The sequence below is a fragment of the Rhinoraja longicauda genome, chromosome 1 (genome assembly GCF_053455715.1).
Source record: "Rhinoraja longicauda isolate Sanriku21f chromosome 1, sRhiLon1.1, whole genome shotgun sequence".
Lineage (NCBI taxonomy): Eukaryota > Metazoa > Chordata > Chondrichthyes > Rajiformes > Arhynchobatidae > Rhinoraja > Rhinoraja longicauda.
This window is the reverse complement of record NC_135953.1, coordinates 116,493,995-116,509,596: the sequence shown is the minus strand read 5'-3', so window position 1 is coordinate 116,509,596 and position 15,602 is coordinate 116,493,995. Positions and strand designations below refer to the sequence as shown.

General features: G+C 38.4%; 1 protein-coding gene across 5 annotated transcripts in view; it reads left to right on the top strand.

Moving 5' to 3' along the window:
• Nucleotides 1–15,602, top strand: part of inpp4b (inositol polyphosphate-4-phosphatase type II B) — a 514,249-nt gene that overhangs the window by 237,438 nt on the left and 261,209 nt on the right. For 3 of the 5 annotated variants that reach the window (XM_078404977.1, XM_078404967.1, XM_078404987.1), the window contains 2 exons: nt 3,240–3,452; nt 6,657–6,701. The exons of the other annotated variants lie outside the window; for them this stretch is intronic. In XM_078404977.1, coding sequence (XP_078261103.1) covers nt 3,240–3,452; nt 6,657–6,701 — 258 coding nt within the window. The remainder of the gene's footprint in view (nt 1–3,239; nt 3,453–6,656; nt 6,702–15,602) is intronic. 5 annotated transcript variants of the gene reach the window in all.

The following is a 15,602-nucleotide window of genomic DNA, read 5'->3' as shown; positions in this document are numbered from 1 at the left end:
TTACAAAGAAAAACAATCCTGCTCCCCTGGCACCAATTGTTCTAGTGTTGGCTGCATAAAAATAATTCAGCATATTTAGGAATATAAAATGGGCACAGAGACTATTTTAGTTTTGTCCCAAAGCTGTTAACTCGCAGAGTCATATCTGAGTTCTGCCAATGGTGAATATTTCTGAAAAGCAAAAGATAAATTCAGGTCACTGGTCAAACCAAGTCTCCCCTAAATTCCCGATGACAATATTTTATCCTTTGGTAAATTAATCTTATTTGCACTTACTTTGTTGTAACTATTTTGTAAAAGTTACATGTGATGTTGAATGTTTTAACAAATCACATTGATGTTGAATGTTGTAACAAACCACATTGGTTTCAAAATACCTTGATAGCACAAACTCTAGTATTGCCTGCTGCTTTTCCATAATTTTGTGATATCAAAATACAGTTGCTACGAATCAAATTGATTAAAAAATTAAAATTCTAAGTTGGCAACAGAGGTAAAAGAGTTGCCTTGTCATATTTACATAAATCCTTGTAATTAATAAATAATGCACTTTTTTCTCACTCAGTTCTGACTTAAACACGTTCCAAATCAGCAAACACATGAACAACCATCACTGAAGAATGTACAGATCCCTTGAGACTTAAGCTTGATACACTGAATCTCTCCACACCCTCTTAAAGTGTAATAGGAGGTGAATTTCAGGAACGTTTATTCTTTGTACAAAGAGAAATTAATGCAGCACAAAATTGGCTTTAATCTTTTTTAAAAACATAAGTGAAAAATTGATAACAAAACTGAAAAATCATCCCTTTTATATCCATTAATTCCATCTGACTGTATTCTGGGCCGGAAGGTGCTATTCTCCAGCACAGATTTCATAATCAGCATGAAAAATACAAATCATTATTTTCTTGATTAATATTACTTAGACTAACCATATATAAGTTCAAAGATTGTCATAGGTAGACTTCTGAGATGATTGTAATCAAAACCTTTTGGAGATGCAGTGGGTCTGGGTGATGTGTGTATGCAGGGAACTGAGGGAAAAATTGAGATCAGAACATCAAACCATTTTACGTACCACCATGGAAAAAAATATTAGGCAAGGGATAAAATTGGATACTAAGAGCATTATATCAGCTTAATGATGGATGCAATAGACTAAAATTACTCTCTTCAGCTGAGACATAGGACAATACACAATCCAATTCCAACCATCCATGAGTTTCATTCCTAGCTGCAAAGTTCCGGCACGCTCTTCATGCCAATGTACCTCATCTTTTCCTGAATGACAGATGATATACTGTCCATTTCTGGCACTACCAATGTAAAATGGAGCAACAAATCATAACCTGTCTCTGGTATCAGGAGCACATTCTGCCGGAACAAGGATCCTGACCTGAAACGTCACCTATTCATCTTCTCCAGAGATGCTGCCTGACCCGCCGAGTTACTCTAGCACTTTGTGCCTTCGGCACATTCTGCTATTTTAAGGAAGGCACATCGGAATACCTAACTGAACTTTCAAATGTCTTCCAAACTATGGAGCATGCCACAACTAACAATGAGTAATGACACACACATTTAATGGATACTCATTCCAAGTTGACAATGGGGAAGAAAGAGCCATCTAACTGTTACGTTACTGAAGTGTCTGTGTAGCCATGACCGACCATCCTGAGTAGATCAGCAAATTTAATGCAGGAAGCAAATGCATACACATCAGTTAAGACCGTACTTCTGAATAGTGAGGGTTATTGCACAATGTGGAGCAATGCAGCAACTCCTCAAGCAGTGGAACCTGAAGCCCTGTGTTTGGACTGCCATGAAGGCCTTGTAAAATGATCATTAGATGGTCTTTAAAACAGATTTGAAAACTTTTGAAAATTGTAAAAGTATTTTTTAAACCAAGCCTATATTATATAAGATAGACACAAAAAGCTGAGGTAACTCAGCGGGACAGGCAGCATCTCTGGAGAGAAGGAATGGGTGACGTTTCGAGTCGAGACCCTTCCAAAACGTCACCCATTCCCTCTCTCCAGAGCTGCTGCCTGTCCCGCTGAGTTACTCCAGCTTTTTGTACCTATCTTCGGTTTAAACCAGCATCTGCAGTTCCTTCCTACATGTACCTTATATAAATTGATTCAAACCTAATACTAATTAAAATAAAATTAAACTTGTTCACTTAGCATTACATCAAGATCAGAATGAGGGTGGGCTCAATATAATGCATAAAACCTTGAGTCATACTACTAGTGTATCCAGTCCTCAGCTCAGGACAATCTGTAAGGACTCAATGATGAATCCAGGAGTAAGTGGTCAAATATGCTGCACTACATTGCACCACAGCTGGTGGGTAGTTCACCATGGAACTGCTGGCGAGCCATTACCACCATGTGTTAGTTTGACATGAGTTTGACATTAGAAGTTGCTTAGGAACACAATGCCTTTAGGAACTAGGACCAAACCATATTGATCTTCAGATGTTCTCTTGACGAGTTTCAACAGTTGGTACAATCAATTTATACAAATCCAAAAGTGCATGATCGTTGAATTCCTTGTAGCATTTCCACCTTCTGACCAAAAAGTATAATTTTTCATTATATTCATTTATTTGAATGCTTCATCGTGGGAAATGTAGTTGCGAGAATTACACATGGTCGATCATTAATCAAACGTCCTGTTCTGTTGATACTTCAGGCTGCAAAAATCTTCATATCCCCCCCCCCCCCCTCCCACAACTTGTTGGCTATTCATAAAAGTTATATCATGGCATATTGTGATTAGAAAACTCACAAGTAACCATTGGTAAGAAGAGAGTAAACCAACCATAAAGGACAGTTTTTACAACTGAGACGATTAGCACATTAACCCTAGATAAATCCCATTGCGCTTTCTGCCAGCATTTGTCTCACACTGTTTCTGAGTCTATTGGATCTAAGAAAATGAAGATCACTGATTCCTGCTGAGCTGAGACTGCAGAGACCTTTTTCTTGATAATTCTGCCACCTAGTTTTGTATTGTATTAATTACTTTAGAAATTGCTGTACTGCTTGTATGAAGTGCACTGAATATATTTTAAAAAATGGAGATAGCTTTGAGCAGTGTATGAGGTATTTGAAATCCTGGCAGGGAAGATGGATGGCTAATGCTCCAAACTGTATACTGCATCAAGCCTGTCACTTTTTTTTTGTGAAAATGATGATTACTGAAGGTGTTAAATGATTTTTTGAGTGCAGCTTTTCAGAGTGGAGAACCAGGCATTTATCTTGAAGCCGCCTCAAAGTCAGACTGTGAAGACTGGATTGCAGCACTCCAAGAAGCAAACTCTGAAGGTTTGCAAAGGAGAATTGCATACCTTCAGCAACTCATCATGGAAATCAAAGATAATGCAAGTCCAGATGAGGTCCATCAGATTCGCCCTCTACCAGAGATACAATCTCCACTGATGGGTAAGATTTCCATTGCATTACAACTCTTCATGATTAAAAATCATTTAAAGTATCTAAGGACCTTAGGGTTACATTTATGATTTGCTTAATGATCAGATTTAAATTAAAATGTAAAAAAATGATATACTTAGCCATCCAGAATGTTTTTATTAGATGGAACTTATTGAATTAAATTGAATTACCATAATAAAAACCAATGAAAATTATTTTGCTTGTTTAAAAATATTCTTGCAGAATTTGGGATAGAATACATGTACAAATTGTATGAGAATGCATTATGTAGATTAAATTATTTAATATATTTTAATTGCAACTCCAGTTTAAATTATTGCCACAAATAGAATAAAATGACTGTTACAAAGTAAGTAACCACTGGTGTCAATCGTTAACATTTGAAAAAAAACCTCTGCTTGAGCTCTCAATGAATAATATATTTGAAAATAAATAGTTTATAACACCATTGGCTTATTTAAGGTATTTTGTTCAGATACAAGTTTGCACTATAGTTAGGATTTTATAACAAACACTTTATGGCAGCAAAACCCCCCACATTGTTTTAAAGTGATCGACCATGTGTGTAAACACCCCAGAAAAACAACAATTCACAGACACAAATAACTGAAAACAATATTAACATTTTTACTTCTTAAATAATTTTGTGTACATTTATTGCTGAGTTACACCAGTTATTATTATGGATGCAGAGTGTATTGCAATAATTCATTTGTCATAGTGCTGTTTCTTTGGTGTCCAGCTCATCAAATGATATTAATGTAATTTTCAAAATCCATTTAGAATTCAATAGACAATAGGTGCCATTAGTAGGCCTTTCGACCCTTCGAGCCAGCACCGCCATTCACCGTGATTATGGTTGATCATGCACAATCAGTACCCCGTTCCTGCCTTCTCCCCATATCCCCCGACTCCGCTATCATTAAGAGCTCTATCTAACTCTCTTGAAAACATCCAGGGAATTGGCCTCCACTGCCTTCTGAGGCAGAGAATTCCACAGCTTCACAACTCTCTGGGTGAAGAAGTTCTTCCTCTTCTCCGTTCTAAATGACCTACCCCTTATTCTTAAACTGTGGCCCCTGGTTCGGGACTCCCCCAACATCGGGAACATGTTTTCTGCCCCTAGCGTGTTCAATCCCTTAATAATCTTATATGTTTCGATAAGATCCCCTCTCATCCTTCTGAATTCCAGAGTATACAAGCCCAGTCGCTCCAGTTTTTCAACGTACGACAGTCCTGCCATTCCGGGAATTAACCTAGTAAACCTACGCTGTTCTCCTTCAATAGCAAGAATATCCTTCCTCAAGTTTGGAGACCAAAACTGCACACAATACTCCAGGTGTGGTCTCACTAGGGCCCTGTACAACTGCAGAAGGACCTCTTTGCTCCTATACTCAACTCCCCTTGTTATGAAGGCCAACATTCCATTGGCTTTCTTCACTGCCTGCTGTACCTGCATGCTTCCTTTCAGTGACTGATGCTTTAGGACACCCAGATCTCATTGTACTTCCCCTTTTCCTAACTTGACACCATTCAGATAATAATCTGCCTTCCTGTTCTTACCACCAAAATGGATAACCTCACATTTATCCACATTAAACTGCGTCTGCCATACATCTGCCCACTCACACAACCTGTCCAAGTCACCCTGCAACCTCATAGCATCTTTCTTACAGTTCACACTGCCACCCAGGTTACTCCCTGAAATTCACCAGGTTGCTCCCTGAAATTGTGGCTGGAAGTGCCAGAGGGATATACAGCAAAAAGAGAAATAGTTCCATGTTCATCAACTCTGAAATTAGTAAATTAGAAATTAGTAAAATAAAAGACAGGAAGAAAACACCTGAAAAAAGAAGGGACACCATAAATCAGCATTTTTTCTTGTAGCTCTGATCTCAGAAAGTAGCCCTCAAAGGGTTGTGCCACAATAGAGCCAGCATTTATTCAGCCACAGGAGACTGTTGACAAGGAATGAGTGTACACCACAAAGATGGGAAGGGGGGAAGCAGGGTCCTCCCAGGTGAGATGAAGGCAAGGCAAACACAAAGAAGGAATCAAACGCAAGTGCTCTCAAAGTCAACGTCAGGGTCACACTAACTCTCAGAAGTCCTGCCTCAGGAATCTTGCAAGGTGTCTCTGTTGGGATATGTTGTACATGGCGATCTTTTGCTTTCTGCTGGATATCAGTTTTGAAAAGCTCCATTGGGAAAGTAGGGAACCTTTTACTAATGATAAACATGATTTTAGCATTCACACAGAGGAGGTATTTGGTGACACTATGTTGCTTCCAATGTTGCGGGAATTCATAAAAGGCAATGCTCATATAGGCAGCTAGATCCATGGCAACATCTTTAATAATCCAATAATCCATTATTGCTTTTTGCAAGACAAGGCTGCCTTTTGCACGCTCTCATCCTCAGAAGCCTATACAGCTTTGTCTTCCCCCAGTGCCCGGACTCTGCCTTACATCATTGTGGTACGCATTTGTTATTGCTGTATAATAATGTGACCCTATGAGTGCTGCCTCCTGAGGTCTGAGCTGAGAGAGAGTTGCTACATATACAGGAAGCCCAAACCCTAACAGTAACTGTTCCTGAAACAGTGTCCATTATGTGATCTTAAAGCTTTTAAAACAGCATTTTGTGAGATTGCCAACGCCATTTTGTTGCCTGAGAAAGGATATAGATGGATTTTCAGGCCGTTATCATCCCCCATAAATCCCTGGGATGGGGAGTTTGTATAGATTATAGTTTAAAACAACATTCAGAATGATAAGACTTTGAATTAAATTGATCATTTCAAATTAAGATAGGTATTTTTGCAATACTCTTGCTTTTTTTTGGATTAAGATATTTCCCATTTCATGAAAGATAACAAAGAAAAAAAGGTGGTGGTAGGAAGGAAATAATGTTTATATTTTGAACACTTATGCAAATACTGCACAAATAAAGAATTTTCTATTTCTGCCTTTTTACCTCAATTGATTTCCTGTCCTCTACTAAAAAAATGATTGGCTGCTAAAAGTAGGACTTGTTTGCAAGATAGGAAGAAACTGCCAAAACATAAAGATGACAGGGGTAATGCAATATACTGTTCACATTTATTTCACATGGCATTGCTGTTTATTGATCACTGAACTCTCACAAAAAAAAGTAATTGATTAATGTTATCTTTATTCCCATTAATCTGCAGATATTTCCAAATTTCTATTTGAACCCAAGTTGGAATTCAGTCTTGGTAAGATCACACACAACCTCTCTCAATCTAATGTTCATAGACTATATTTTAAGGCATAAATATTACTGTATATGATGTACTGTAATCATTTGCCTTCAAGGAATTGAAGGATTTCACAAAAGCTTTCATGATGTGATAATTTAAAAAGGTGAAATTTATAACTTAGCATGTTGTTATAGAATCATACTCAGCTCAGACCTCAGGCACCAGATCCTTCAACCCAACTTGCCCACACTGACCAAGATGCCCCATCTAAACCAGTCCCACCTGCCAGCATTTGGCCCATATCCCTCTAAACGTTTCCTATCCATGTATCTGTCCAAAGTATTTTAAATGTTGTTATAGTACCGGCCTCAACTACCCCCTCTGGTAGCTCGTTCCTTATACCCACCATCCTCCGTGTGAAAAAGTTGCCCCGTGGGTTCCTATTAAATCTTTCAACAAACATATATCCTCTAGTTCTTGATTCCTCTACTCTAGGTAAAAGATTATGTGCATTTATCCTCCCTGTTCCTCTCATGATCTTATACACCTCTACACGATCACCACTCAGCCTCCTACGTTCCACGAAATAAAGTCCTATCCTGTCCAGCCATTCCTTCAAATCCTGGCAACATCCTTGTAAATCTTCTATGCACTCTTTCCAGAGTAATATCCTTCCTGTAGCTCCCTTTGCTCTACAAAGCTCTTCAGATCCTTACCACTCACTGTGAAGTTCCTGCCCTGGTTTAACTTCCAAAATGCAACACCTTGCACTTATCTGCATTAAACTCTTCAGTTCACCTGGCCAACTGATTTATATTAGCAGTTTCAATATTTTGAAGTGCTCCATTGTGTTTGTGATGTTTTCATCTAGCATGTTTTAATCAAGTATTATAGTGAGACACAAGTATCACTTAAAATACTTCAAGCATTTTCACATCAGGTTGCCTCTGACCTCAGGAGGTTTTACATATCTCACTTGAAAATTTTGAAATAACATGTGAAGCCTTGGTTTTCATTTGTCACATTGATCAAAACACTTCCAAAAGCAACAAGTCATGTTGAGCGCCATTGTGTAAATATATTTCATTTAATTCTATTAAATAAATGTATATGCCAATGACAAACCTTTCACATTTAACGTAAACAAAATAATGTGTACATGTTTGTTGGGTTAAGAGAGAAGATTAACTGCAGGAATATCATGAAAATCAGGAAATATCGTGAGTTTCATGAATCCTCAGTGATTTGGTTGTCATGCATCTGCCAATTTATTAGGTAGAAAATGGGTGTAAAGAGAACCAAGAATTGTCCTTATGGGCTTGTGCGCCATCTGCACCTACATTATGGACACTATAGTAAAAGTGGGTTTGTAGATGGGCAAGTTGTAAGTTATTGAGACGCCCTTTAAAAGAACTTCAAGCACAGAGGGCAAAGTTTCAAACATTTAGGTTTAGCATCACGGTACAAGTATTCTGTTTTATTTTATCATACACTGTGCTAATGTTGAAAAGAAAGCATATGAATAAAATATTTGAAGCAAAGGTGGTTTTGTAATTTCAAAGGACTTTGAAAATGGATTGGGCCACTGCAGAAGATTGCTGATACCTTTCTTTGTAAGAGACCTGCGAAGCATCTGCAGCTACGATTGTAACAGCCTCTTATGTTAACCTAACCTCTTCTTAATCTATTTATTTTCATCTTCATTAAAAGTCTAGCAGCCAGCTACTGTCTTTTTATCTTTTTAGTACAATGCAGTTATTTCTGCACGTCAGGCACAGCATTGCAGACTTCTATAGTGTTAATAAATTAGCTGTCGTTCTTTGTGACTCTTTGCATACAAGGGTAATTTCTGTATCATTATGACTATCTCCATTAGTTGTAGTACTTCAGTATTCAAGATGATGTTGTTTCAGTGTTCTAAGTATGGTACAGCAATTATCATTTGTCTGCTGTAAGCACTGTGCTCAGCATTTCTAATAAGAATAAATATTTTGTTGAAGGTAAAAGGAGAAAATACAAGAAATATTACATTTTGAGTGAAAAAAAGTAGCTTAACTAAACAGCAAACTTCTTCTTTCAAGAAGTCTGAAGAAGGGTCCCAACCTAAAACGTCACCTATCCATTTTCTCCAGAGATGCTGTCTGACTCTCTAAGTTGCTCCAGCTTTTTGTGTCTATCTTTGTTCTTACTTCAAGCTCTTTTTTTAACTTTGACTTCCGCTATCGCTTAATATGATTAAAGGCTGGGGACAATCCTACTTATAGTTTTCCATATGTTTTTCAGTAATGCAAAGGATAAGTTATAATTGACGAATTGAAAATCAGTAATATTTCGATCGCAGTTCTAACAGCATTTGTGTAGGAAAATAACTGCAGATGCTGGTTCAAATCGAAGGTATCACAAAATGCTGGAGTAACCCAGTGGGTCAGGCAGCATCTCAGGAGAGAAGGAATGGGTGACGTTTCGGGTCGAGACCCTTGTTCAGACTTCGAGACCCTTCTAACAGCTTTTGTGTTATATCAAGTTGCTCCCTCCCCCCCTACTCACACCTGGTAGTTTTAATTGCAAAACACTTGCGTGACTTTGAGTAGGAATATTAATTAAATAAAGTTTGCTTAATGTGGCTTAATAACAATTATAGATGAGCTTTGTGCTGGGTAAAATAAAAACAAACTAATCTCTGCTGAAACATAACAGAAATGTGAGGTGAAAGCAAAAATACTACACTCCTTATCAATTTGATCCTTACTTCTACAAATTCTAAGTGCAGTAAGTGAAAATCCTAGTGTAATGTTAAGCTCTTATGATCAAACTTTTATATAACAGAATCATGGATCGTGCAGCATAAAACGGGCCTTTATCACCCACCTCGCCTTTACCGACTGTGCTGTTTATCTACTAATCCCTTTGCCTGCATTAGACCCATGTCTCTCTCTATGTCTCTCCTATTCAAGTACCTGTCCAAATGCCATTTAAATGTAATTGTATCTGTATCTACCACCTCCTCAGGCAGCTCATTCCAGGTATCCTGTCTATTAACGTTGTGTTTAATATGCCATCTTGTTTTGGCACAGACATTGTGGGCCGAAGGGCCGGTTCCTGTGATGTTCTGTTCACTGTTCTCTGTTTGGTAATTGCTAAGGTAATTTCATGGCTCTTTTTTGCTCTCCAAATTTCTTTCTTAAATTTTCTCCCATTTCCCTTACATGCTTCATGTGATTTGTTTGATACTTCACATACATGATCTTCTCTTCCCTCATTAAACCTTCAATATCCTTTGTTAATCAAGTCACTCTGGATCCCGCCCTGCATCTCACTAATTTAAACCCTTCGAAATAGCATGAGCAAAGCTTCCTGCAAGAAATGGAATTACACATTGATTACACTCCTGTTTAGCTGTTGCCCATCCTTCTTGTATAGGTCTGCCCCAGAAGAAATCCCAATGATCCAAAAATCCTGATGCCCTCCCTCCTATATCAAACAGACAGCAAATAGATACTAGGAATAAAGCATCATTTTCAGGATGAGTGCTTGGGCTAATGGGATGCCTCATGGAATTTGATGGGGGACAAATATAATATGCCCAAATTTGCTGATGATACTGAGATGGGTGGTAGTGTGGGGAGTGAGGAGGTTGCAAAAAGGTTTCAAGGGCACATAGACAGTTTGAGTAAATGGACAAGAAAGGGACAGATTGGATATAATGTGGAAGAATGTGAAATCATCTACTTTGTTAGAAAAAATTAAAAAAACATTTTTTAAATAATGAGAGATTGAAAGGTGTTGGTGTTCAAAAGGGACTTGGTTTACTTGTACACAATACATTGAAAGTTAACAGGCAGGTGCAGCTCAGAAGCTGGAAGAGAAAATGTGTGTGGGTGTATATTGAGTACAAGGGAAAAGATTCCTTACTGTAATGATACAGAGCCTTCCCTGTTGTGTCTGCAGACGTATATAGGTTAATAGGTCATCTCTCTTCTTGTGGAAGGATAAACATGATAGAGAGAGTGCATTGATGTTTTACCAGATTGATTCCTTGAATGCGGTATGGAAGATTAGTGTCAGGGTAAAAAGGTTGCTGCATGAGCTGAGATTAAACAGACTGGGACTATGCTGCACAAATGGTTGTGTGTCAGAAACCAAAAGGCCCCATTTGAAAATAAAGTATTAATTTATGATGAAGATGAGAAGAAATTGCTCCAACCAATGGGGAAAGAATCTTTGGAGTTCGTCATATGTGGGTTGTGAAAATTCAGGTCCCTGAGTGTATTTAAGATATAGATTGATAGATTTCTGGATATTACTTGAGATGGGAAAATAAAGTTGAGGTAACCTTGATCAGTGAATGACAGAGTAGATGAATGCTATTTCTTGCATTTTTATGTATATACAATTATGCAATGATTCGGTAAAGGACAACATGTCCGCCATTGCGATCATGAAGAATAAATTGTGTGCCACCTCACCTACTTAGCAGAAAACAGAAAAATTGAAGGAATACTGTGAAATTGTATTTCACCTCTTACAATGAATAAAATATATCAAAATGCATGAAAATGTATCGATGCACATTCTTGGCTTATAACAAAATACAAAATGCAGGGGCAAAATGTAAATGACTATTGCTTTTAATATTGGCTATAGAAAGCTTGAGTAATTAAGCCAGCTCTAGTAATATGAGCCATAGTCATCCATTTAGTGGAAAATATGGCCAAGAAGTCTGCAGCTATCATTTAAAATTGGTTCCATTCAGATGTGTGCCACTATCCCAGAAGCATATTAGATTTATACATATATTTTCTGCAGTTTTATAAACAAATCGTTTGTGAAGCCATGTTTACAATAATCCCATTGTTTTCACTAAGATGTGAAGTTTTTAAACTGCTGTAGTAGTGTTCGGAGCAATTCCACTCTTGATTTAAAGACTGCTCTGATGGATATTCACTTGATAGACTGTTAGATTTAGTACTAAATACTTTCCAGTATTTGATTGTTAAGAATGAGTGATTTGACTTCAGCAATTTGGATGTTGACTCAAACCAGGGAAGTATAAATGTGTTTCTCGGACTGAACATTGTAATTACGTCATCAGTACAAAAAATGTAACATTTGATTCATTCTCAAATTTAATTAGCTTCTTATTTATTATTGAACCTTTCTTTCCTTTGTCAAGCACAGTTTAATTTTTGAATATCCCGGTGTTACTCTGTTTTATGAAACCTTCCTTACTGAGGAAGGAGAGAGACTTCAGAGCAAATTTACAGCTGGCACATGAAACTAGTTTGAATCACAGAAACTAAAAATACCTAGAATTTTTTTTCCCAGAAATGTGAATAAGAAGTCCAAATCTGAGTCAACCAGAGTAGCATGGGCAAACAATGGTTGGACTCTGAAAATGAACTGGGAATTAGCTGTGATTACTGCTTCTGATTGCTATCCAATAACTCCTAGTGGAAGGTATGCAAGTTTGTGAACATATTTGCACAATTTAGTTGCTTGCATGTGTAGGCAGAATATTTGAGGGAGTTGCCCAATGCAGGGATTAAAGAGTGATGGACTGTCTAAAATGTTCTGGCCTTATAACATTAATTTCCAAAATTATCTTTTTTTTCTAATGCAGGCTGGATCTTGCATAATTATGCAAACCCTTTCATCTGCCTGTCATTTCTGTTTCTTATTTAATCTCAAGGTTTTCCAAATCATTCATTTCCTGTTTCTAATACGAATAAGACACATTAAAAAAAATTGAGAGGTCATGTCCACATCTGTCATATCAAAGCATGTTTCCCTGTTACCATTGCTTTTACTAAGCGTTATCACTGTTTGCAGGTCTAACCATTTTGCGTTGCCGCTATTGTCACTGTTGTTGCTGCTTCTGTGAATTTTATCACCACTAATGTTGCCAGAAAAATATATCTTGGAACAGAAATCCTCCGGAGTTAAGGTTAAGTTTGGTGTTAAAGTTAAGGGCCTGTCCCACTTAGGTGATTTTAAGGCGACTGCCGGAGACTAGGCTGTCGCCGACAGTTTGCCGGAGTGTCGTGGGCATGCTCGTGAGGAGTCTTCCAAAAATCGTAGTGGATCTCAGCGCGTCGCTGAGAAATCATCCGGTTTGAAATTTCTCGCCGACAGCTGGCTTGTCGGCAGGTATCGTTGCTTATTGCAGGCGCTGTCGCATGCTGTCCCCAGGTTTGTTAGGTTCTCTTAGATGCAGTTAGAAGCACATAATATTAAAATTAGTAAAGTCATTTCCAAATACCATAAAATGCTTGTGTTTAACCAATTTATTTACCGTCAGGACATTTGACAGGTAGATTGGAGGTGACAGTTTGACGGTCAGGTAAGCGTTGGAATTTTCGTGATGTTTATGGCCATCAGCCATTACATTTAAAGTGGGTTACCAACCCAGATATGCAACCCAGAAACCAGATATGCATCTCCCGTACATTTTGAAAGAATGCCCACACACTTTTCACAAAAATCCACTTAACCACTTACATTTTTTTTTAAAAATACTGCTATTAGTAAACTGGAAGTAAATCCAGTTTATGCCTTGTTACAGTGAAGCTTGGTTTTTAAGTAACCCATACAAGATGTTATAGTTCAAAACTCTCAAGTACTTACCGACTTGTCAGTGATTTCAGCAAAAATTAGGACGCCGGAGAACCATTGACAGTGTGGGAATTTTGCGATGTTTCCGAAGACGGTGTAATCTCGACCTGACTCGGCATTGTCGTGGTCATTGTCGTCGGGAAAAGAACATTTCGGCGATCTGCTACGACTTTGACAGTCGCCGGCAGTCGCCAAAAAAATCGGCTAAGTGGGACAGGCCCTTTGGGGGAATCACATTATCCAGCCTACATTAAAAGATGACAGACTTGCATAGTGCAACTTGGCATGCTTTTTATTGCAATGATGGCAACATGCAAATTTTATGATGCTCTCTAATCTGAATGATTTGAGTGACAGAGGAATTGTGTTGTTGATTGCTGCCTGCAGAAGTGAGGAGCAATTATCATGACTGCCTTGCATCAGTTACAGATAGCTGAAAAGAACATGTAGAAACAAGGAACAGCAAATACTGTTTACAAAAATGGACAAAGTGCTGGACAGCATCCCAGGCGAACATGGAACGGCAACGTTTCAGGTTGGGACCCTTCTTCAGACTGACTGCAGGGGGAAAGAATGCGGGAAGAGTGGAGGGACAGGACAAAGTGTGGCAGGTAATAGATGAACAAAGGCCGGGGGGGGGGGGGGGGGGGGGGAGGGCCTGATATGCAGATGGTTGACAAAGGCCAGAGGTGAAAGAAACTGAAGGTGTGAGACAAAAGGATTGAAGAATTGCCAATTGTGGCACATGTGGAAGGAAATTACGAGGAGGGAAAAGTAGGTGCAAGTGTATTAGGGGCACAGGTTTGAGGGGGGAGAAAGGGGTGAATGTGGGCTTCCTCCACAACCAATGGTTGGTTATACAACAGACAGAAGAGAGGAGGACTAGGAAAAGGAGGAGTAAGCACGGAAGAAGGCAATTTCACATATGCATTTCTGTCAGAATAGACCAATAGAATTGTGCATTCCATGAAAAGAAAACTGAATAGCATCACTACTCCATTCACAGTTGAAATGTTTTATGTTTTTGAGCAGTAAGGTCTAGCTAACATTCAAGCATGGCTGATAAATGTAACATTCATGTCACTTAAATGCCATGAAATGACTGTCTCCAAAATAATAGAGCAACCACTTAGTTTTAATATTCACCAGTAATACAATCACTGAATGCACCACTCTCAACATTCTGGTGATCACGTTAGCCAAAAATATAACTGGATCAGCCACATAATTACTGTGGCTACAAATGGAGGTCAGAGGCTGGGTATTCTATAACAAATTACTTGACTCCTAACTCCCCCCACTGTTTCCCGCAAGGAAAACTACTGTTGAATGTTTTCAATTCTCAATTCTCAAGGAGCCTGACATCTTTTATGGGGCGGCCCATTTGATTTTCAAGAAAAGAAAATTGAATGAAATCACAATTCCGTACACAATTGAATTATTTTATGCTTTCGTGTAGAAAGGCCTGGACAACATTCAAACACGGGCTGATAAATATAACATTCATGCCACTTTAGTGCCAGGAAATGATCCATTGCTTTGAGCAATCCCAGCTTCCGTCACGTATATTGTAGCTGCAGAGCATACATATGCAAGGTACTTGCTAAAATTTCCTTGACAGTTTGTTTCACACCCTCATTTAAAAGAGCAAAGCAGCATACACTTGGGAACATCACTGGCTGCAAAATCATCTCCTAGTCACGTATCATCCTCACTTGAAAAATTCCATTGGTCTATTGCTCCTGAGTGAGATCCTTGCAACTCCCAACCTCACAACACTGTGAGATTACATTTACTGCAAGGACTGAAGCAGCTCAACAAAGCAATTACTTTCAGCCTTTTAATGGCCATTAGGGATAGCCATTAAGTGCTGGTGTTCCAAGCATTGTTCATAAATGCATAAAAATAAAACACACGGCACCAAAGTTCCCATCTTATTCCAGTGTTCACTTGTCCACAACTGATCAGTACAAAACTCAAACAAGTCGACATTCTCACACTTAACAATTTAAGAAAAACAATCTATTAAATATCGGTGTGCCTTCCTTAGTGCCTGTCTCCTATCGCCTTTGTTCCTATTCAATGCTCTTCAAGTGGTTGCAAAGGGCAGGCAAAAGGCTGCTGAAGTGCAAAGGAAAGTGTTATGTAAGCACCTGAAGACTAAAAGCACTTAGGAAGTAGAAGTAGGAGAAGGTTATGCAGAGCATGCAGTCCTCTCCATCAATTCAATAAGAGCGTGATTGATCCAAATGCCTGGTATATCCTCATACTTTTTGTTGAACTTAGAATTTCAAAATCTCTCAG